General features: G+C 40.3%; 2 protein-coding genes across 4 annotated transcripts; both read right to left on the minus strand.

Annotated features, from left to right (window-relative positions):
- Positions 1–1,443: 1,443 nt before the first annotated feature.
- On the minus strand, positions 1,444–6,205 carry LOC132104658 (26S proteasome non-ATPase regulatory subunit 4-like). Of its 2 annotated transcripts, XM_059510222.1 has the most exons (10): positions 6,058–6,205; positions 5,366–5,506; positions 3,908–4,022; positions 3,705–3,791; positions 3,530–3,598; positions 3,223–3,438; positions 2,795–2,903; positions 2,270–2,401; positions 2,127–2,179; positions 1,444–1,918 (listed from the first exon to the last, which is right to left on the minus strand). In XM_059510222.1, exons 1-10 carry the CDS (start codon positions 6,081–6,083, stop codon positions 1,748–1,750), a joined length of 1,119 nt encoding a protein of 372 aa, XP_059366205.1. In that variant the 5' UTR covers positions 6,084–6,205; the 3' UTR covers positions 1,444–1,747. The 2 variants fall into 2 exon arrangements, with proteins under 2 accessions (XP_059366205.1, XP_059366206.1); XM_059510223.1 differs by lacking the exon at positions 5,366–5,506 and having other exon boundaries at positions 6,058–6,109.
- A 2,909-nt stretch (positions 6,206–9,114) lies between these two features.
- Positions 9,115–22,344, minus strand: LOC132104100 (phosphatidylinositol 4-phosphate 5-kinase type-1 alpha-like). Of its 2 annotated transcripts, none has more exons than XM_059509320.1 (15): positions 22,207–22,344; positions 19,646–19,680; positions 19,043–19,132; positions 18,433–18,563; positions 18,205–18,322; positions 17,531–17,683; positions 17,108–17,407; positions 16,419–16,615; positions 16,144–16,227; positions 16,020–16,068; positions 15,839–15,923; positions 15,562–15,753; positions 10,221–10,353; positions 9,974–10,057; positions 9,115–9,464 (listed from the first exon to the last, which is right to left on the minus strand). In XM_059509320.1, exons 1-14 carry the CDS (start codon positions 22,247–22,249, stop codon positions 9,991–9,993), a joined length of 1,677 nt encoding a protein of 558 aa, XP_059365303.1. In that variant the 5' UTR covers positions 22,250–22,344; the 3' UTR covers positions 9,115–9,464; positions 9,974–9,990. The 2 variants fall into 2 exon arrangements, with proteins under 2 accessions (XP_059365303.1, XP_059365304.1); XM_059509321.1 differs by lacking the exon at positions 22,207–22,344 and adding an exon at positions 20,451–20,479.
- Positions 22,345–22,629: the final 285 nt, after the last annotated feature.

Consider the following 22,629-nt stretch of genomic DNA (forward strand, 5'->3'; position numbering starts at 1 on the left):
AACGAATCACCTCCTGAGACATCTCGTTCTTCACTTAATGTCAGTCACATTAAAAATTCGTTCAAAATGAACGAATCGTTCAAGAACGACACATCACTAATTCACTGTCAGAGTCAATGGTTCGCGCTTGGTAATGATGGCTGCGGCTGCAGTAAACAAAATGTTCGCTGTCACTGTTCAAAGTCATATGGGTTCGGGCACCATAATACATCTAAAAAATTCATTAAAAAAAAGCTCGACACCGCTTTAATTTAGCACGAAGTTCTGGAAAAACTGTGCCCAGATCTTTTCCCATCCCTTCTCCCATCTAGTCTAAAACCGTGACCGTGTCGACTGTCACTTTATGTTCGAAAATCTATTGCACGGATCGACTGGACCAACCAACACAAGTTTCGAAAACGAAAATCGGAAATCGATTTTAACGGCCTTCTCTCCGAGCGCGTCCAGGTTACTTTTTTTTTTTTGGAACACGCGTCACACAGCAACTGCAGCTTCGGACACACACGCATAACAGCAAATAATAATTCTGCAGTGTTTTTCTTTTTACAACAGAAATGTAAATTCTGCCGGTATTCAGTCTCATGCATACGGATACAGATTCGGGCTAGAATCGGCTACGTATGCAATTTTTTGTTGTTGTTGAAATTTCTAATCGTAAACACAGCCTGCAGTAAATGTTTTGCATTGTTATGGCAGTCCACTCTGCTTATTATTTGTCGAGAATGTTGCACTCCTGTTTGTCATTGTGCATGTAACTTTGAGCCAATAAATCATCAGAAATATTGGTCTTTACCAATATATTGAATCTCTACATTCGTCCTGCCTGTTGTCCGTGGATTTACCTATATTTGGTGTTATTTGCTGTATAAAATACATCTAGACACGCAAAATCGATTTTACAATCGATTCAATGAACACTTGTCTCTCAAATCAAACAGGATTTTTTTCACAAAAGTGACAACCCAAGTAAGCGGTCTCTCATTTGTAGGTTGCATTGACACCTAGCGGTGGATGCAAGTAAAACAGTACCTCATTTTTTTTTTCTCACCTGAAATTCATGCAATAAACATGGTTTTGACAAAGATTTCAATTTGTTTGTGGTCTATATAGCCTGCATCAAAATGAGGTTTGCAATGATGCGCCCGAAGGCACGGGTTGAAGACCCAGTCAGTGACGTCACAAAATGCTAATTTGCTTAAATTCATACCTATGTAAATCACCATCACCAAAATTGTACTTTTTTTTTTTTTTTTTTTTTACAATGAAACTTGAAAAAATAATATAGACCTAACTACCGACCCTTTTTTTTTTATTATTTACTGTTACTGCAAACCAAAATATTTTTAAGGATGGCCTCATGTGTAATATTTTCATTATATTGTCAAAGATCCTACTGACATGCCAAGGTAAAACATGTTTCTAAGCAAAATAAAACTGTAAGGCTTCTGATCAGATGTTATGTTTTAATAGCAATAGGAAAAAAGCAGAAACCATTCAAATTACATATTTTGCATGGGTTTATCAAATATTTAATCAGTTATGCACAGAGCAGAAGGGGGGAAAGATCATTAGCAAGCTATGTGTGAATTTCTGAGGTACCACACAACATTGCTGTAATTTGGTAGTGAATGTCTCAGCAACTCCATATGCATCTAAAACTGCTTTTATAAGGACTTTTGATGGCCACTTTTTGAAGGAACTCATTTCCCATGTCTTCAAATCACAATCAGTCACAGAACACCTGAATTTATTTCTTCTTCTCATTATCTTTTTTCCTCTCTTGTTTGTTACCACTCTGAGATGAAATGGAGCCCATGGCATTGCGGATGGCCTCATTGTTGGGATCAACACCAGGTAGATTCTCCAGCACACTTTGGAGGAATTCTGGGTCCTGCATTACATCATAATCATCCTCTTCCTGTAGAATCAGTTAAAAAGTGCAAGAGAAAAGACAAGTCATCAGGGAGTATAAGGTGTTCTGCCACAAGGAAAAGACATAGGGGTATATACACATATATATATATAAAATGAAAAGAAAAAACAAATACCCTGCTCAGCAATTTGAAACGTACAAAATACAAACAAATTTGAAGTGTTGAAGCCCAACAGACAATATTTTTAATTACCTTAGTTTCCGCAGTGTCCATTGGAGCTGCTGTATCCATTGATTCTCCAAATTCTGACACAAGAGATATTGGTCAATATCGCATTCAGTGTCAAGTACAGAGCATATTCTAAGACTAAGAAGGTACGAGAGGGAGGCACAAACCTCCACCTGCCAGGGACATCTGCATGGCATAGGCTATCTGCTCCTCCTCTGACATGCTGCTGAAGTCCGGCAGTGCTGCCACACCAATCTCAGGCTGAGAGGTAGACATCTTTAGAAGAGCTTCCTCTGATTCTGAAGGGAAGAAGAAAAGTGGCACAGAAAATCAGGACTTTGTCTTGCAATGGGAATCAACTATAATGTTAAGAATCCAAAGTATGGAGATGAAGACTGAAAATCTATTTGAAAATTAAAAAGCAAGCATCAGTGCAATTTTACTACTTAAAAAATGAACAGGCTGCACAAAATGAATCAATAACTGAAAATGTTATTAAGAATTAGGACCATGTTGAAGTCACCATGGAAGGCTATAAAGGTGAAAGATGCTTGTTGCTGCCTGGTGGTGTAGTACCCGCATCTACCAGCAGGGGCTTTGGTACATTTTGAAACCTGCAATCTGCCCAGTAATAGCCCAGAGCCACTATGCCCACCATCCCTCACTATTTAAACATTCAAGCACATCATTACCGTCAACGGTTGAGGTGGGAATGCCAGCCTCAGCTGCTGATTGGGCAGCCACCCTACGAGCATCCTCTTCCTGCCTCTGCCTTTGTTCCTCCATAGACACACGCAGAGCCTGTGGATCAAGAGCAACTTAAATAAATGTCTTCCCTTTCAATGTCATAAGAATTGATCAAGTGAGACTGAACTAAAAATGCAAAAAAAATGTAGCTGAATTAATAAAGTTGCTGGTAAACAAAAAAAGTTAAAGCATCACAGAGCTTCAGTGTTCACACTTTGAGGGAATTAACCTATAAATGTTTTACTCATAGGTGTTTCTGCATAATAAACATATGTATAAGAAGTTTCTGTTATTTAAAAGTGAAACATTTCACCTGTAATGCTATGGATTCATTCTTCAGTTCAGTTATACAAGAGTTAAATTTGTATCTTACCAGGGCCAGTTCTGGGTCCGCACTGGGGTCCACTCCAAACTCAAAGTCACTTGCCCCCAGGCCCATCATGGAACCACCCTCACCAACCAGGATGGGAGAGGACAGCAGGGCATCAGCCAGGCTAGGCCCAGGGGGCACAGTGACCAGATGAGAACCTGTGCCCTCCTTTCCATTCAGAGTGTTCACAAATGCAGTTAGTTTCTCTGTGTTCACCTCCTGAACAGATTGATTAAAAGAGATCAAATGAAAAATCAAAACAAGAAAATCTGAAAGATTTTAAAGTGATCAAAAGAAAGGTGACAGTTACCTCTTCTCCAAAATTTATCACATCAACATTGACCTTTTCTTTTTTCAATCGCTTCGCCAACTTCACCAGCTTAAAAGTATTTAGTGAAAAAAAAATTACATAAAATATTCACTTTGACCAACAATGAAAGATGAAAAGCATTTTGTCATTCATTAATAAACAACAAAAAACATACATCTTTTTCGTTGTCCTCTACTGGGCTTCCCACAAAAGCAATAATCCTCATCTTGTGGTTCTTGCCTTGTCTATGCTTTAGTGCCAACTAGATGCGGATATACACAAATTAAAATACTACTTTCACTCTTTTAAAAAGATAATTGCCCAAAACTTATTTAATTTTTGAGAGAACTATCACTATAAGCATCTATGAATACATACGTGTGCCACTCGTATGCTGGTGCAGAATGAGATTATTCCAAGTGGCTGAATCGCATGGAGCTTTGAGAGAATGCGACCAGTGTCTGATGTTAAAGTGGTTAGGACTTCACAATTACTGAAGCGAACCAAAAGAGTTATTAAATGTAAACAGCACTACTGACAAATCATATATACATACAGTACAGACCAAAAGTTTGGACACAACTTCTCATTCAAAGAGTTTTCTTTATTTTCATGACTTTGAAAATTGTAGATTCACACTGAAGGCATCAAAACTATCAATTAACACATGTGGAATTATATACATAACAAAAAAAGTGTGAAACAACTGAAAATATGTCATATTCTAGGTTCTTCAAAGTAGCCACCTTTTGCTTTGATTACTGCTTTGCACACTCTTGGCATTCTTTTGATGAGCTTCAAGAGGTAGTCACCTGAAACAGTCTTGAAGGAGTTCCCCGAGAGATGCTTAGCACTTGTTGGCCCTTTTGCCTTCTGTCTGTGGTCCAGCTCACCCCTAAACCATCTCGATTGGGTTCAGGTCCGGTGACTGTGGAGGCCAGGTCCTCTGGTGCAGCACCCCATCACTCTCCTTCTTGGTCAAATAGCCCTTAAACAGCCTGGAGGTGTGTTTGGGGTCATTGTTGAAAAATAAATGATGGTCAAGCTAAACGCTAACCGGATGGAATAGCATGCGCTGCAAGATGCTGTGGTAACCAAGCTGGTTCAGTATGCCTTCAATTTTGAATAAATCCCCAACAGTGTCACCAGCAAAGCACCCCCACGTGAGCATGTGAGCCAGTTTCTTTGTAGCGCTTGATGGTTTTTGTGACTGCACTTGGGGACACTTTCAAAGTTTTCCCAATTTTTCGGACTGACTGACCTTCATTTCTTAAAGTAATGATGGCCACTCGTTTTCCTGTGCTTAGATGCTTTTTTCTTGCCATAATACAAATTCTAACAGTCTATTCAGTAGGACTATCAGCTGTGTATCAACCTGACTTCTGCACAACACAACTAATGGTCCCAACCCCATTTATAAGGCAAGAAATCACACTTATTAAACCTGACAGGGCACACCTGTGAAGTGAAAACCATTTCAGGTGACTACCTCTTGAAGCTCATCAAGAGAATGCCAAGAGTGTGCAAAGCAGTAATCAAAGCAAAAGGTGGCTACTTTGAAGAACCTACAATGTTACATATTTTCAGTTTCACACTTTTTTGTTATGTATATAATTCCACATGTGTTAATTCATAGTTTTGATGCCTTCAGTGTGAATCTACAGTTTTCATAGTCATGAAAATAAAGAAAACTCTTTGAATGAGAAGGTGTGTCCAAACTTTTGGTCTGTAGTGTATGTATATATATATATATATATATATATATATATATATATATATATATATATATATATATATATATATATATGAAATAAAATACAGCACTGACAGACTTACTTTGCCATTGTGATTAGGCCCACGTTGTTCTCTGGGTTACTACGGGTCTTTGTGTGACAGACAATGTTGACAGCATCCTGCTGAGCCTGTAATCTAGTGGGCAGGAAATCGCCATTCCTCATGTATTCACTGTTATCTACACTGTAACACATATGAATACATTCAGCTATTTTCATCCAACTTATACAAGTATGAGAGCATAAACTGAGTGCTGACATTTGCAAACGATAAAAAAAATCAAAAACTGGCACTTGGTGGTCCTGTTTTTATTTTTATTTTACATAGCATCCAAAGTAAGTAAATTGTATTCCAGCAGTGGAAACCCGCTTTAGAATAATATCTGTGATCAAGCTGAGCTGCCTATCTAGACATCTTTTGAGAGCGTTATATCAACAATTCATCTCACTACACACTAAACGGTCCAAAACACAACCAGTATCGCTTTATGACAATTCTAGTGTTTTTGTGTCAGTGGTCTGTTTCTTTATTGCAGAGCAAACGTTAAGTGCTGAATAATGACTCAGGAGAATGTCATTCTAAACAGAAACCGACTATTGAATTATCTTGTTCTTAACTAAGGGCTCAAAAGTGTGTCAGAAGGAAAACCCTATGTATTTACAATAAGTTTGAGGAGTATTAACTATGTAATAAGAGCAATTGTATCTACAACAAAGCGTTTGTTTATATCTTACCAGACCATAGTACTTTCGAGCACCATCTTGGAAGTCCGTTTCCCAAAGTCCGAGCGTCGCTGATTGGCTTACAGATGTAGAACAATGACGAGATCTGTAACAGCAAAGCTGATTGGCTGACAGTTCCGTGGCCCTTCTGAAACAGGACACGGTGCAGAAATATCCTGAGAAGTTCGTACTACTCAGTGTTGCCAGAAGTACGATAATTATCGTATTTGTACGATAATTTTTTACCTTTGTACGATCAATAATGAAAAAATCCCGTGATGTACGATAATTGCAAAATTTAATGAAAATTGAAATGATGGTAGTTGCAGTAATAGGGCTTCTTTACTCATACACGAAATCGGCTTATTACAGACACTTTAAATGCGTTTGTGTGCACCTCAGGATGTGTTAAGAATGCAGGAGAGTGCTCTACTTTAAAGCCAACGAGCACTAGTTGCGGTCCATGACAGCAAGAACCCCTTCAACATCTGGCAACACGCAGTCTTCCGATGACAGCGGCTCAGATGTTAACTGCACCTCTAATCTGGACGCCACAAAGCAAGTGTTAAAATAATTTTAATATGTTTTAATATGTGCCGCGATGCAGACAGTCACTGAAAATAATAGGATAGTATTTTGTCGCATTGCTTCCGTCCAACCATACGCCAACTTTTTTTTTTTTAATTAATGCTTAAAACAATACACAAGCAATAACAGATACCATTCGCCTACCTATTGTGGTAATTTGCAGGTCGTGTTAAAATGTAGTTGGTTTAGAATAGATAAATAAATCTTTTGACTCGTGTACGAGAATTTTCTTCCAAATACGATAATTTTGAACTTCTGGTACGATACTTGTACATTTCCAATCTGGCAACACTGTTCGTACGAGTTGACAAGTCGTAATTACGACGTCGGGTGCGTTCAAGCAGAGAATGTCTAATATGGTTCAAGTCAGTTTAGTCGGCAGAAGACTGCGGTGAACCTTCTTTTAATAAATTACAAGGAAATTCAACAGGGTTTGTCAACTATGCTTGTAGAAAATGAAGAGCAAAGAATCCGCATCAGGTGTGTTTTGCGTTAAATAATTTATGAAGCCACTTTAATCTGCATCGCATAAAAACTTATGACAGTGTCACTGCTTAATAATACATGTAAGTACAATCCTTGGGGCTTAAATCAAACACAAATTGATTTGATTTTGACGCTATATTTACACTGAAGCTCGAAGAGGGCTATGCTATGGCCATGACCATAGACTGTATGGGCCATGACATTTCCCAACCAGGAGCCTGTGGTGCCAATCACAACACACTGGCCCAGCTAACCAATCACAGCACATTTTGTATTTCAGAAGGCGCGCCTTCATTTGATAAAGGAACTATTCGAGTTAGACTGAGGAGAGAGCTGTTGTAATAATGTAAAATATGTAAAAATGTGTTTTTCCAACATCCTAGAATGAGAGCCTGTTCTAGTTCACACCCAAAACAAAATAAAGACTTTGTATAATAGAATAATAGGACCCCTTTAAGTGCAGATGTAAACCATGAAACACTGTGCCTTTAACATTAACATCGGTTAGTAAAACTTGACACAGGAAGTTCTACTTTTCAGTGTTTTTTATTTCATTCATTTGCATACAGCATGAAATGTTGCAATATTTTCCACTCCAAAAGTCTTAATATCCTCTGAAAGAGAGCAGAAATGAATGTCATTGTAAGAGTTAAGAATATTTTCATAAAGATACCACATATGACCATTCTCAGTTTGATAGACAACAAGAATGAAGGCAGCATTTTCAGAGTAAACCATAATTGCACAGGAATCCCCGATCGTAAGTGTACAGTAAAAAAAAAAAAAATCACCTTCCCAAACAAATGGCCACCGGGAATCAGACACTTAGGAAGTTGAGATAAAGAAATAAATTACATGCAAACATACAAATAAATATGACTTTTTACAGGAATGTTTCTTTTGTTTAGAAAAATTGTCACAGAAAAAGATCCAGCAACTTTCTCTTAGTCCAACCATACTCATCTTCATACCAATATATCTGTATTCAGACAGACTGATTAGCATGAACATATGTAATAATAATAATAATAAAAAAAAAAAGATTTGGTTTAGGATTAAGTTTAGTTTGATTTCAATTCTCTTCACAAAACCAAAGACCTTAAGAGAAGTTTCTATTCTACCCAGTTTATGTAGACATACAAAAATACTGAAGGATGTTCAGATACTATATATATATATTTTTATTTTACAGTAGTTAGTCTGCCAAATATGAAGTATTATTGTGTGCTAAAAAACAACCATTTTTAAAATGTGTCCCGCAAGCCAAAATATTGAATTTGGGCTTTTATATATATGGTATACAATATTTCTTCCATTGTTACAAAAGTGATCTTTTTACCCTGTTTCTCCTTAAATTTTTTCTTGCATGTTTTTCCTAACAATGTAAAGCAAAGAAAACTGGCCAAAGCATTTTCTTGGAAAGCTCCAAATATATATTTTAAAATAATTGTATTTTAACAATCAAACATGACCGACTGATTTTGTTTTTGCCACTCACATGCACAGTGAAAAGCTTCCTGTTTATGACAAGGCTAAATAACTTGTGATTAAGGCACATTTAAATATCCAATACAAGATCACAGTACTGCAATCAAATCGATTCATAAAACGATTTACAGATTATATCAATTCAGATTTGAAAAAGTGTCTTATGTGATTGTCCAGGCAACCTGAACTGGCTTGACTTATTCTACATTTGTTGTTGTTAATAATCAAGCCATATTCCTAAAATGTCTTTAAAATAGGCAATAAAAACAAAACAAAAAATCCACCAGACTTCTTTTCTTCCCTTAGAAATAACATGACCCCTGCAGATTGGTCTCCTTGGCAAATTTAAAAAAAGGTGCATGGTCAAATGAAGTCCACTAGAAAACTCTCACCAAGGTACTCAAAAGACCTGTTTGTTCCCCAGAAGTGGGTCATATGATGCAAAGTTTTCATCACTTTACTTCTGCTGTGAACATTCTCGGGTTCAAAAAGTTCTTGTAAATATGGCACTGTTTGAGAACAGTGATATCACACTGTTGAGGTACTACAGTGGCATCTTTCTTTTGGTTCCATTTCATAGCAGCAATATTGGACGCCATTCTGTTGACATCCCAAAAAAAATAAAAATACATAAAAAGGTGGGGGGGGGCATCTTTGTCTTTACGTCTTTACTGTTTTATGAACGTGCTCTTCTCTCTTTTGTTATCCAGATTCTCTGGTTTCCAGTTCTCCAGGTGTTACAGCAAGATAATCATACTTTAATGTTTTTCTTTTTCTTCCTGTACTGATGACCTTAAAAGAGAACAAATCATTGTCCTTGAGGGCTTTATTTTGTTCTGTTCATCCAAAGGCTTTCACTGCAACAGCAAGAGAAAACATAATTGACGCTACTGTAGAACAGAGTTGAATGACTAAGACAAAAAAAACAGCAATGCTTGCTTTGTAAAAAGCAGCTCTCATTTCATTTTGCAAAGAACACATTGCAAACAATGATCCGTAAATGTGCATGCACTCTGATGATAAAGAGAACCCTTCATTTCACAATCTGTTATGTTGGCACGATAGAGCAGAATTTCTCAAATTATTTCAGATTTTATTTTAGATATCAAGTGGTGACCCAATAAGGTAGCTAAACGCTAACAAAAATGTCTTCAAAACAAATATTAAAATGTATTCATATTACCATGCCTAGCCTGAACAATATGTAAATGTATTAATATGACAGGCTGAAAAAGACTAAACAATTTTGCAACAATTTCACAATTGTAGCCCACTAGTTTGGAACCATCTAAAACACTCCTAAAATATGAAGTGTAACTGTTTTTAGTCTGAAACAGATTGCAGCCCAGGACAAAATGTCTCTTACTTCTGATGTGCTTGATCTCACTGAGTGAAACTGGCTTCCACATACAAGATTTCCATGGATGATTGGGCAGCTATACTGCTATGACTGGGAATGAAATGAACTTGAATCAATAGACATGTCTGTATACATTTATTATGTGAGAAAAGAGTGAGAGTGCATCAGCGAATGATAGAATCAATGAATAGTATTATAAGTAGTTGACTAATCTTTGGTCAAGGTCATCCAAATCTTTTTAACCATCACATACCTCTGAGCTGGAGTGTTTGAGTGCTGAGAGCTTTCAGGGGAGGCTGCTGACAGAGTCGTATCAGCTGAGCTACTTGTGATCTCATCTTCATTAAGCTGTTGTGGGAGCAGGTCAGGACGAGTAATCTGCACACCTGAGGAGAGAAAAAAAGAGCAAATAAAGATTTAGTGGGGTTGATGGGGAAAGGGGAAAAATTGAACTACAAAACTGCTTTCGCCTCTAGATGATAATCAATAACAATCTATGGCTCTAAACTGTCAGATGATTCAAATGCATAAACCTCAGAGAGAACTGATGGTTTTATGAGAACAATGCTGACACTGTCCATGCATGTGCTGTAGGGGGCAGACATTTACAGCTTTTCTATCAGCACAAAAGTGTATCTGACTATTAATCTATACAAAGTTATCATGCAATCTCTGCTAGTATCGAAAACGTACTCGGCCATTGGTTCGTGCAGTGTTATTAAAACAAACCAGTGGTGCTGCACGAACCTATGGCAGCGAAGCCCGCCAAAGATCGCCAAAATGGGCAGGGAATCTGGCTATATATTTGCCGCTTCGCCACAGGAATTCAGGTTATTTCAACTGAAGCGACGACTGAGTCGTGCAGCCTTTTAGCATGGCAAGGAACGCAGTACTCGTTCCCGTATTTCAGGGAACCGAGGTTACGTTAGTAACAGAGTACGTTCCCTTTCAATACTTCCCTCGTACTGCGTCGAAGACGCTTATGGGAACCCAGTTCAATCACGCCATGCTAAGAAGGGGGGACGACCAACGCAATCATACTTGATCTGTGATACCAAGATATGACAATAGCAACTAGGAGCAGAATAAGCTCAATGAGGTTACGTCTGGCCTAGCCTGATCATCCCGTGTTCGTATCGCCTCAGTACCAAAGGGACCGAGTGCATACGAGCAGAGTTTGAGTCTTGGGCAAAGAATGGCCAAGACCATGCAAATGAGGAACAAAGCAGTGACCTTTACACAGAAAGTACCCTAGCATGAAGTGCCGGGACGTCTAGATTATAAAATCTAGCAAATGTGGACGACGAGTTCCAACCAGCCGCCGCACAAATTTCTGCGATAGTCACACCACTAGACCATGCCCAGAACGAAGACACTGCTCTCGTCGAATGGGCTCTTACTCCAATTGGGCTTTGCAGGCCCAAAGAAGAGTAGGCTAGCTGGATTGCATCCACAATCCACTTTGAAAGCCTTTGCTTTGAGACCGGTAACCCTCTGGCGCGGTTTTCAAAGCATATGAAGAGCTGCTCTGATCACCTTATTGGCGCAGAACGCTCTATGTAGACTTTTAGAGCCCTCACTGGGCAAAGCAGATTCAGCTCTCGATCATCCTCTGTGTTTTGTAATGCAGAGAGAGTGACCACTTGTGCTCTGAAAGGTGTGGAGAGCACCTTTGGTACATAGCCATGCCTTGGTTTCAGGACGACCTTCGAGTCGTTAGGCCCGAATTCTAGGCAATTAGGGCTTATTGAAAGTGCTTGCAAATCGCCCACACGCTTAACAGACGCTAGTGCCAACAGCAGAGCGGTCTTTAGCAAAAGGGCCTTAAGGCCTATGGACTGTAGCGGTTCAAAGGGGGCCCCCTTTAGGGCTCTCAGTACCGAGGGCAGGTCCCATGAACGGACAGTGGGAGGGCAAGGCGGATGAAGCCTTCTGGCACCTCTCATAAATCGGACGACTAAGTCGTTTCTGCCCACCGACTGGCCTGCTATAAGGGCGTATGACGCCGCTATAGTCGCTACGTAGACCTTGAGCGTGGAGGGGGATCGTCCCTTCTCCAAGAGCTCTTGTAAAAATGACAGTATCACTGATACGTCACAAGAGGTCGGGTTTTCACCATGGTCTGAGCACCATGTGGAGAACACAGACCATTTGGAGGCATAAAGGCGTCGTGTAGACGGAGCTCTAGCCTGTGAAATTGTGTCTAGCACACGCTCAGGGAGTCCCGTGGGTTCCCGTCAAGAGACCAAAGGTGCAGAGACCACATCTCTGGGTGCAGATGCCAAATCATTCCGTCCGCCTGAGAAAGGAGGTCCTGTCTCAGAGGAACGGGCCATGGGCCCGCAGTCAGCATCTGTGACAGGTCGGCTATCCAGTGCTGATTTTCCCAGAGTGGGGCTACAAGAAGAACCCTGCATCTCTGGTCCCTGACACGCCTGATTGCTTGGGGAATCAGAGGAACCGGAGGACAAGTGTAAAGAAGACGGCTGGGCCAGTCCTGGGACAATGCGTCCTCGATCTTGGAAAAATATGTTGGGCAATGAGAGTTGTCTTTTGAGGCAAAGAGGTCTATTTCCGCTTTGCCAAAGACGTCCCATATCTTCTGAACTGTCTGTGGGTGGAGCCTCCACTCTTCTGAGGAGACTCCGCTTCTTGACAGCATATCCGCGCCCTTGTTCAGTTTGCCCGGTAGATGCACTGCTCTCAGGGACCCCAAGTTGCTCTGGGTCCATTCCAGTAGTCGTGACGTTAGTCTGAAGAGACGCGTCGATGACAGCCCCCTTGGTGATTTATGTAAGAGACTGACCAGCACGTGGTGGCTCCTTAGGTCTGACAGGAAGCTCTGGCAGGCTCATTGAATTGCAATCATCTCGCGGCAGCTGATGTGAAGCGTGCTCTCTTCTTTCGGCCGAAAGCGGGTTTCCCTTCACACAGCGCACCCCAACCTTTGTTGGACGCGTCTGTGGAGATCACTTTCCTTCTGCAAACCATACCAAGCGGAGCACCCCGTTCCATCCATTGCATATTCCTCCAAGGGGTCAGGGCCGAAATGCAGTCCTGACTCACCTTGATATTCAGGTGGAACACGCGGTTTCAGCCAATATTGGAGGGGGCGCATACATAGCAGCCCGAGCTCCAGCACCGGCGATGCTGCTGCCATAAGACCCAGCAACTTCTGGAATGTTTTTAGGGGTCGAGAAGCACCTATTTTGAAAGAGGCCGCGAGTTGCTGTAGAGCCGCGGCGCGCTCCTTCACCATTGTTGCCCTCATCGTAACTGAGTCTAACACTGTTCCCAGAAACGATATCCGTTGGCTGGGGGACAGCGAACTCTTGGCAAAATTCACCCTGAGCCCCAGGCATTCCAGATGGCTGAGGAGCAAAGTTCTGTAACCCAATGCCTCCCCCTCTGACTGAGCTAGAACTAGCCAGTTGTCGAGGTAATTGAGAATGCGGATTCCCTTTTGCCTGAGAGGGGAGAGAGCCACATCCATGCACTTTGTAAACGTGCGAGGCGCCAGAAACAGCCCAAAGGGTAGGACCTTGTATTAGTAAGCCACACCCTCGAAGGCAAATCTCAAGAACGGCCTGTGACGGGGGGCTATCTGGATGTGAAAGTAAGCGTCTTTCAGATCCAGCGAAAAGAACCAATCCCCCTGAGCGTATTTGTGAGAGGTTTTGTTTCAACGTGATCATTCTGAAGCGCCGTCTCATGAGGGCACGGTTCAGATGTCTTCTGTTCTGACGTCGTGCAAACTGAAGGGAATAGCCGACGAGCGCCGACGTCATACGGCAGGGTTTGGACGGATGGTTGGCCTTGGCTTTCCATCCAATAGCCGTGGGCGGGCAGAGATGCACGGCCACAGACTAGATCAGCAGCAGCAATCGCTTGTATCCTCTCTCTTCAGCGCCGTCAATTGAGGTGAGCGTGGATGAAGATGAAGTACGCAAGCGCGCCGAGTAGGGGGCGTGCCACGATTTTGTAAGCTCGTCGTGGACCTCCGGGAAGAACGGGGCGGTTCGCTGACGAGGGGCTTGCTGGCGCCCCGGCAGAAACCATTCATCCAGACGGCTACGGGCTGGTTCCTCTGGAGGAGACCATTCCAGACCAAGCTCATCCATTGCCCTGGAGAGAACGCGGATAAGTTCGGCGTCCATCCTGAGTTTCAGGCAGCTGGGTTCAGATAACACCGAGGGGGCGGGGTCCGGTGAGCCCGACAGCTCCTCAGCATCTGAAGCAGCTAGAGACATGCTGTCCTCTAGCAGTTCTTCCTCAGTCCCTCCAAACAAGACCAGATCACTCGCGGCAGCAGAGGGACATTGGTCTGGCTGAATAAAGAGCTCGCTTTCATCCTGTTGCTTTAATCCTCAACCCCGCCTTTTCTTCCTTGCCGGCTTGTGGGAGGAAGGAAAGAGAGGCTCTGCACGAACTGCAATGACAAGACGGCATTTGAAACAACGCCGTAGAAAAGGCTCTTTTAGAGAAATTAGCTCTTTCAATCTCTATCTTGCCGGATGGCTGCGGGGAAGCGATGTATCTGCAGCGTGGACCGACAGTTGCGTTCCAGTGCGAGGCGTGTCAACGGCGAGCAGTTCAGCAGAGATCAGCGAAGCGATGTGACGTCGTCGCTGAAGGAGAAGAAATCTGAATTCCTGTGGCGAAGCGGCCAATATATAGACAGATTCCCCGCCCATTTTGCCGGGCTTTGGCGGGCTTCGCTGCCAATGGCCGTGCAGTTTCACTGCGTGATTGAATAAGGCTTCAGTTCAGGAGAAAAAAGGAGTTTTTCCCATAAGCGTCTTCGACGCAGTACAGGGGAAGTAATGAAAGGGAACAAAGCATAGCATGAACAATGCTTTCCATACTGTCAAGGACAAGTTAAGCCATACAGTTGAGACCATCAAGTAGCTTGAATGCTAAAAACCTAAGCTTTGCATAGAGGAAATGGTCATTCAAACAATTTATTCTAAATGACAACAGATCAGATAGTTTATACGTCTACCAAAATAGCAAAGAATTAAAGATGTACAATACACCAGTGTCACATTATTTAGGGCAATATTGGACATATTCTATCAATATATCAATATCAGTTGCTATTCAACTTTAAAATGAAATGCAAAGGACCTTTTATTCCATGTTTGGACATATCGGAGTGTAAAAAAAATAAATAAAAAAAAATTATAAAAATGGGGTAGGGCATATTATGATGTTTTGATATATATATTTATTTATTTTTTCATCCTGTTCATAAATTGTTTGATACCTAAACTCACTTGGATAATTTAAAATGGTCCAGTTTTCAGTGTTTGAGTTTTTGATGTTTTATTTTGAATCTACTCAGAAAACACCATAGAATTTTTGTATTTACACCCCAACTCTGAACCACCAAGGAAACACAACAAAGAAGATTTCCTTGAGCAATATCAACCAGACTAGAAACATGGCTAATGATTGACATTTAAGACATTTAGAAGACATTCTTATCACGAGAGAATGATACTGGAAACCACAAGCATTTAAAGCCTCATTTTACTGCTATCTTGTCCGTCTATCCTTCCCATTTTCTCCTATCTCTCAATGTTTTCTCATACCTCTGTCTCCTTGAGTGTCTGGGCTGAGGGACACAGCTCCACTGCTGGACAGCTGCGTTGTAGTCTGTTGTGGCTGCGTTTGTTCTGCTGCTACAGGAAGGGATTGTTGTGATTGTCCAGATACTGCAATGTTTGACTTCTTCCCACAAGACGCAGTTCCTCCTCGACTTTTCTTTGTGGTTGGCATTTTCACTAACAGAAGAATTGAAATAGACTTTAATGTATTAGCCTTTTAATGCATCCATTGCAGATATTTCAATGTGACTATCAAACTTACAAGGAGGTTTTTTGAAGACTGTACTGCACATAAATTTCTGGAAACGATCTGCGTAAAAACTCGGCCGATGAACAGATACAGTGTCCTGCAGAGGAAAACATCAAAAAAACAAAATAAATACACAAAATACATCTGTAAAATAAGTCTTCATACAATGTTTGACGTGAAGTATGAGACATACCCCATCATGCAGGAAAGCCTTCCACGAGTGCTCCAACTTCTTTACAAGCCTACCATACACAGTTATTAGCAAATTATAGGAATGTGTTATGGAGAAAATGCAAAAATATGGAAATATAGTTTACCTATAAGACTGAAGGATATCAATGATGCCGATGAAAACCAGTAATCTTTCTCCTTTCGAATTAAATGCTGGAATTCCTCCCATGCTGCAAATAAAGAACAAATATCGCACATTAACAACTGTGTTGGCACAAGTAATCATTTCACAGTAATAATATTAAGAGAAAAATTGCAGTTCTAAATAAAGTATGGCACAATACTTTAAAATTCACTGTAAAAAGGTTCTATAGCTTTACACATTTAGTCTCAAGATGCCAGCCAAAGGTGGATCACTAACCTTTCGTAGGGCTGTGGTGAAGTATTGCCCTTGGACTCCCCTTGAATAGACTCAATGGCTGTACAGTACAGGGGCTTCTGGCCTGGTGCCTTTTTCTGGGTATCAGGCACTGCAGATGATGCCTCTTCACCGGCCCGGTCCAAGTTGTGGATACCCACCAGCAGACTATAGTCCATGATTTTAAAACTTTGTAGTACCTAAACAGGAATACAGAGAGGCACATGTAGCAGATGCAAACTGCAGAGTGATTCAATCAAACCGTTATTTTAAAAGAATGGATTAAGCTACCATGAATATGCATTTATTGCATATGTATTTACAACCAAGCATCTCGAGTGCAGAAAATATAGCTGGCAAAGGCAAAGATGTATCCTAAAGCTATACTAAGTCCAGTTCTGGGATACCACCGTTCTGATTATTTTCTATGTCTCTGTTATTTAACGCACCTGATTCAGAACCAAGAGCATCAGATAAAAGAGACATACAAAATTTGCAGAGCAGTGGTAACCCAGGACGGGAATTGAAAACCACTGACTTAGACAATTAAACTTTTGTTGCACCATTTTGTTGCAACATTCTTCCTTACATTTCTTTCCTCTTGCAATGTCAACTTCTGTCTCCAACACACACACACACTCTCTCTCTCACCCGACAGACACACACACACACACACACACTCTCTCTCTCACCCGACAGTCCCTCTGAATGGTCTTGCAGAGGGCACTGTAGTGGTCACTCTCCAGTAATATGCCCTCAGGCATGTCCTGCATGAAATCTAGGTCTTTGCACGTGGGCAAATCCTTGGCTTTCTCTTTCGGCGAAGCACGCCGCTTGCACGTTGAGCCCTTCAGGTCAAATTTAAGGTGCATGGGTACAGCGCGTGGCAGCAGGTTGTTCATCACTACAATTCGGATGTTCTTCCCCTCAGCCTGAACACAGTAGAGGCCGTAGAACTTGGGAAGCAGCGTACGCATGTTCTGGTTCAGATTCTAGAAGATGTAAGGTCAATTATATGGAGGAAATAACATATCATATAATAATGAAATAATTATCAAATAATAATAAAATGAACAAGATATGTTGAGATAAATAATACAGACATAAACGCTTACCATGAAGTAACCTGGCAGGAGTGTTTGCAAGAATTCTGCCTCTTTGTGTTGTACCGTCTTGATGATAAATTCATCATCACCAGAAACGTAGAAGAGAGACCCGCTCGCTCCAGGATTAGACAGCTCAATAAGGGGTTCATTGCAAAGAGAGTACTGCAGAAAACACACAGACACACACACACAGCATTTACTATAGGACTGGAGTGTTGCAGGTGTCTGTTTAATTAAATGCAATGTCACTGAGAAGCACTTTTGTTCAAGTCATAAAAGGAAGGCATAAGGCAAAAAAAGAATCTGGATGGAACAAACCAAAAACAGAGATGCAATATGAACATGAATCAATTACTTTCCATAACTTTTCATGGCTTTTCCAGTTATTACTTTGATTCAGAATTGTGTGACAATGAATCATTTGAACCACTTTGTAAACCTCTTTGATAAATTCACTGAAAAAGACCTATCGCAAGTAAGTTTAAATCTACAGTACTCAAGCTCTATTCAACAGCAATTTCTAGTTGATTAAAATATTTTAGACCAGTCAAAAAAATTTATATTCACAAAGACTTCCCTAAAAGATTGCCATGACTTTTCCAGAACTACAAACAATTATAAAGCTCCCTGATATTTCCAGGAAACTGTGGTAATGCGGTTTTAGTGAACAAACAGGATAGTACCAGATAGTCATCGGGTCGGATCCCAAACATCTCTCTGAAGTAGCGGAAAGCAATGGGAGCATAAGTTTTAAACTTGAAGTCACCATGGTGATGACCTGGAGTTGAGTTACTGCCTTGACTGTGAGTGAGAAAAAACAAACAAAACAAGCACTTTTAAGTACACAAAATGACCACTTATGAAAAAGGTTCTTTGTGGTTACTTCCACCCAGACACACACAAAAACCTACCTGGGAAAGAAGAGGCTTTCTACCACTTCAAAGTCCTGCATGAGCACGTCTCTCTCTGGCTTCTGGCTCAAGCTTCCCACACTGTGTGTGATGCCCAGCTGAATGGCACCTTTCAGAGCAGATGATGTTGTCTGAAGAAGGGTTCCAGTGGAGGGCACACGATGACCAGAATAACAACATGATGTGCCAATCAGAAAAATAGCAAGAAAATTCTTCTGGAACTACTCCAGGCTAATTTTAACAGTAAATATAACACTGATACATGCATCTTGTTTGAAGGCCTACAAAAGACATGCGATTTAATAAGGCTATAAGGGAGAAGCAATAACTCAAGACCTGCTAGTCTTATCTGTATGCACCTGCCCATACCATTTAATGGGCTTTATCTCCTTCATGGTGCCACACAAAGAACAGATAACACAACAATAATCTAAGAGTTGTAAGCAGATCCGACAGATTCAGGAATGTGCATCATGACACTGAGATTTGAAATTGAACTGCCGATAAGTTTGATCTGCTCCCATCTCTAGCAAATTTCTATTTTTAAATATTTACACTGTTAGCAGTACACAAAATGAGGACATAAAATCTGTATATAAACAGCTCGCACCTTTTTATATGTGGTTTCCCCAGTGGGGTCAATTCCTCGGTGGCCCATGGTTTTTTTGTTAGTCTGGGATGAACCAGAGATGCTAAGGAGCTGAAATAGATATGATTGCTCAGTAAACATATCAGGCAGGTATTTAAGCCATTCATAATGCATTTATGACAAAGAAACATTTTCAGCAAATGTGAATTAATTATACGCTGTTGCCTAATACATTTAAGCATCACTGATTTCACTAGGGGATTTTTCTGTACAATGCTGAGAGACATGAAGTCTTAATATTTAAAAAAAATGTATTGATAATTGTGATTTTATTCAAGCCCCCCCCCCCAAAAAAAACCTTAACCTCAAAAATACAGTAACACAATTAGTGCAGATGTTATACAGGTTATATGGTAAACGCATTAATGGATGTAAATCAAGAGCTGTGCCGATTCACAAGAAATAAATGGAAAAAGAAGGGGGAAGAGAGTCCCATTCACATTATAGACAAAGGTGAGACATCTGCTAGCACTGTTTAGAAAGAAAAAAAGCACCAGTATGGAGTCGATATGATATAAAAAGTGAATGTGAAAGTATTATTAAAGTAGAAGTGACAATAATAACCTCTGAAGAAGCCATCTTTCGATTTCCATGAGTACCTATGGAGTACAAAAAACAAAAAGATAAATGTTTCAACCAAATGTTAGAAATTCATGAAAATTAATTGTGGAAAAAGCCATTAGGATTTATGGTGCCCTGTGATTTATTTATGGATTGTAGCTAGCTTTATTACAATGAAGTAAAAGATTAAAAACACCACAACAATCCACAAGTAATCCACATACCTCCAGTGTAAATGTTAATCCCCTGTCCTCTGACATCAAAATCCAAGTTAAAAATGTCTGGATGGATTTGTTTATTACAAACATGCAGCTTTTAATTTCACAAGACATTAATTGATGGACTGGACTCATGTTGTCGATTATTGTGATGTTTTTATCAGCTGTTTGAATTCTGATGGCACAAATTCATTAGAGAGGATCCACTGGTGAGCAAGTTACATCTTTGATGGCTTAAGGGTGTGTACATTTTCAGCATTTTTTCATGTTTGGGTGAACTAACCATTTATTGTTTTCACATATTCTATCTTTCCAGTGCACACTGAAACAAAACCTGACAGTGAAGTGAGCGTAACTTGCTTGTGGAAGAAAAACTATACCACAAATAAAATGCTACTACAAAAGAAAGCAGTTCACACTGAGATGAGATATGTCGTTAACCTCAACTGTGTGTAAAGGCAATATACTCAAAATAATAAAGAAGAGCACAAGCCAGGCAGTGACAGGCCTACTACAGACAGTATACAACACTGACATTCAAATCAAGATCATATGAAAACACAGGCACACATGTGCTTACGTGCATATACCTTTCTGCCGGAATAACCTCCAAAATAAAGACATCTGAAGAGTGACAACAGTGATTAAAAAAAGATTTTTTTTTTTTAATATCCCATGGCAGAAACAGGCTCCCATACTAATGACATACTTAAAGTAAAAACCTTTATTTGATCCACTTTTATATGTTATTTTGTTAGAAAGCAAACATCACCTGTCTGAGCATTATAATAATGTTACACCCAGCGTCACTACCCCCTCCTACCCTTGCGAAATTCGTGCCCTGGCCCCGTTGCTTAAAACAAATCAATAGAGTAAAATATTGCGCTGCACTGGAATGGCTTGTGGAAAAGCTTGTGGGCGATTCCCGTTCACATCTTAAAGCAGATGTACAAACTCAAAGTTGGACTCAAAGATGTACAAAGTCCGAACACCACTGGCCACGAGCTTTGGGCTTTGCTCTCACAGAGCATATTTATTTATACAGCATATTTTATTTTAGATCAACTAGAAACAATGGTTTAATTTATAGTTTTATTTTAATATTTAAATCAATAACAATTGGCTGTAGTAGAGCCAATGGTAAAAAAAAATTGCCCCGCCTCATTTTGGAGGTTCTGCCCAATTTTTTTTTTTAAGTGTATGCCACATTTTGGAGATCTCCGGTCTGCAGTTATACCGACTTGCCCCAGAAAGTCCCTGGTCGTGAGGTAGGACTTTTTCAACGGTCCAGAACTATTGGGGGAAGAACTTCGGCGTCAAACATGCTGATTAGTTGAGTTCATGCAGCATTGTATTTCAATCACCATTTATTTGCATTTGCACTTTTTGTATCATGAAATGTAGTTTCAGGCGAGAATATAGTTGTTTAAAACGAAATCTAACAGCTAATCTTTGCTCTTTATTCTATTAATCTATTAAAAGGCACAATATGTAAGATTTGTTTTATTAAAATATCCAAAACTACTGGAACGGTGTTATATAATTTGCTGACTTGTGTACTTTATCCCAAATGTTTCGAAGAATGTTTAAATCCAGAGAAATAAGCCATTTTAACTAGTGACATGAACCGTGTCCATAGTGTCATTGTGTCGCCTGCCAATGACATCACATCCCCTCAATTTCTGGTGTTTTTTTGTATAAAACATGGAAACACCAAAGATGCTTTAATACGTTGTGGCTATTAATATGTTTAAATGAAAACGAAAGGCTGCAGTGGTGTTTGAAATCATATTTCATCTTATTGTAAATACATAGAGGGAAACTGCAGAAGCCAAGGCTGCAGAATTACCGGACTTGTGTCGTCCTGTCCGCGGAGTTCACACTCCCGAGTCGAATTCGCGAAGTCCAGACTACCGAGGATGCAAGTCAGAAACTTCCGTATTACGTATAACGTACTACTACCTACGTTGCCTAATCTTCCCGGCACTTGAGACCGCGATGGAAGAGCAGACAGCAACATGACTGGGGTGAAAAGTTCCTTGGACAAATTGTCCCAGGTAGTTTCGGTGGAAGAGCGGCTTATGAGTAACATCATAATGAATTACGTCCTACCAGCAAACTTCAAAATCTCCACTAAGTGAACAATAAAATAAATTGCTCTGTGTACTATTGTGACTGTTTCCACATGGCCTCATTAAGCAGCTATTTATCTATTCATTCATTTCTTACTGTAAAACACAAGATTTATTTGCATGAGATTAATTTTTTGAAGCCAGAGAACAATAACTTTATTCACCTTATACTAACGTGTCATAAACACCAAGTGGAAATGAAAAGATCTCTTACTGGAGCTCGCTCCATCCGTGGAAACTGCTGCCGGCGTAGCCATTTTCTGACGGAAGTTTCATATGGTCCTGCTTGTTTTCACTTGTGGTTTATGCCCCACAGCCCTGGAAGACGGACAAGTCCAAATAAAGTCTGTTTTAGGGAACTTACTGATGGACGATTGCAAAAGTTATTTAACTTAGTGTGGCAAGTCTTCGTTGACTTGTAACGTTACTAGAGAAGCGGGGTAGTAAGTTTCACACTACTTTAACCTGTCGTACTTTTACTTTCTCAAAACAACTGCAAAATATAAAAACGGTTAGCTTGCTTGCTTGCATACCAATGGGTTAATGGCTAGAGACCCACTATACAAGTAAAAGCGCTTGCCTCAAATTATTCACTTCGCTTTTTACTCAAAGTTCAAAAACAGTGTCTGTTTACGCT

The sequence above is a fragment of the Carassius carassius genome, chromosome 25 (assembly GCF_963082965.1).
Source record: "Carassius carassius chromosome 25, fCarCar2.1, whole genome shotgun sequence".
Taxonomy (NCBI): domain Eukaryota; kingdom Metazoa; phylum Chordata; class Actinopteri; order Cypriniformes; family Cyprinidae; genus Carassius; species Carassius carassius.

Coding starts and splice junctions, on each gene's coding strand:
- LOC132104658 (XM_059510222.1), bottom strand. CDS start 6,083: ATGGTGCTCGAAAGTACTATGGTCTG. Junction 2,180..2,269: donor GATGTCCCTGGCAGGTGGAG/GTTTGTGCCTCC, acceptor CTCTTGTGTCAG/AATTTGGAGAATCAATGGAT. Junction 1,919..2,126: donor TGGACACTGCGGAAACTAAG/GTAATTAAAAAT, acceptor CTGATTCTACAG/GAAGAGGATGATTATGATGT.
- LOC132104100 (XM_059509320.1), bottom strand. CDS start 22,249: ATGGCTACGCCGGCAGCAGTTTCCACGGATGGAGCGAGCTCCA. Junction 17,684..18,204: donor TCCGACCCGATGACTATCTG/GTACTATCCTGT, acceptor TGTTTTCTGCAG/TACTCTCTTTGCAATGAACC. Junction 16,616..17,107: donor CCATTCAGAGGGACTGTCGG/GTGAGAGAGAGA, acceptor ATTCCTGTTTAG/GTACTACAAAGTTTTAAAAT.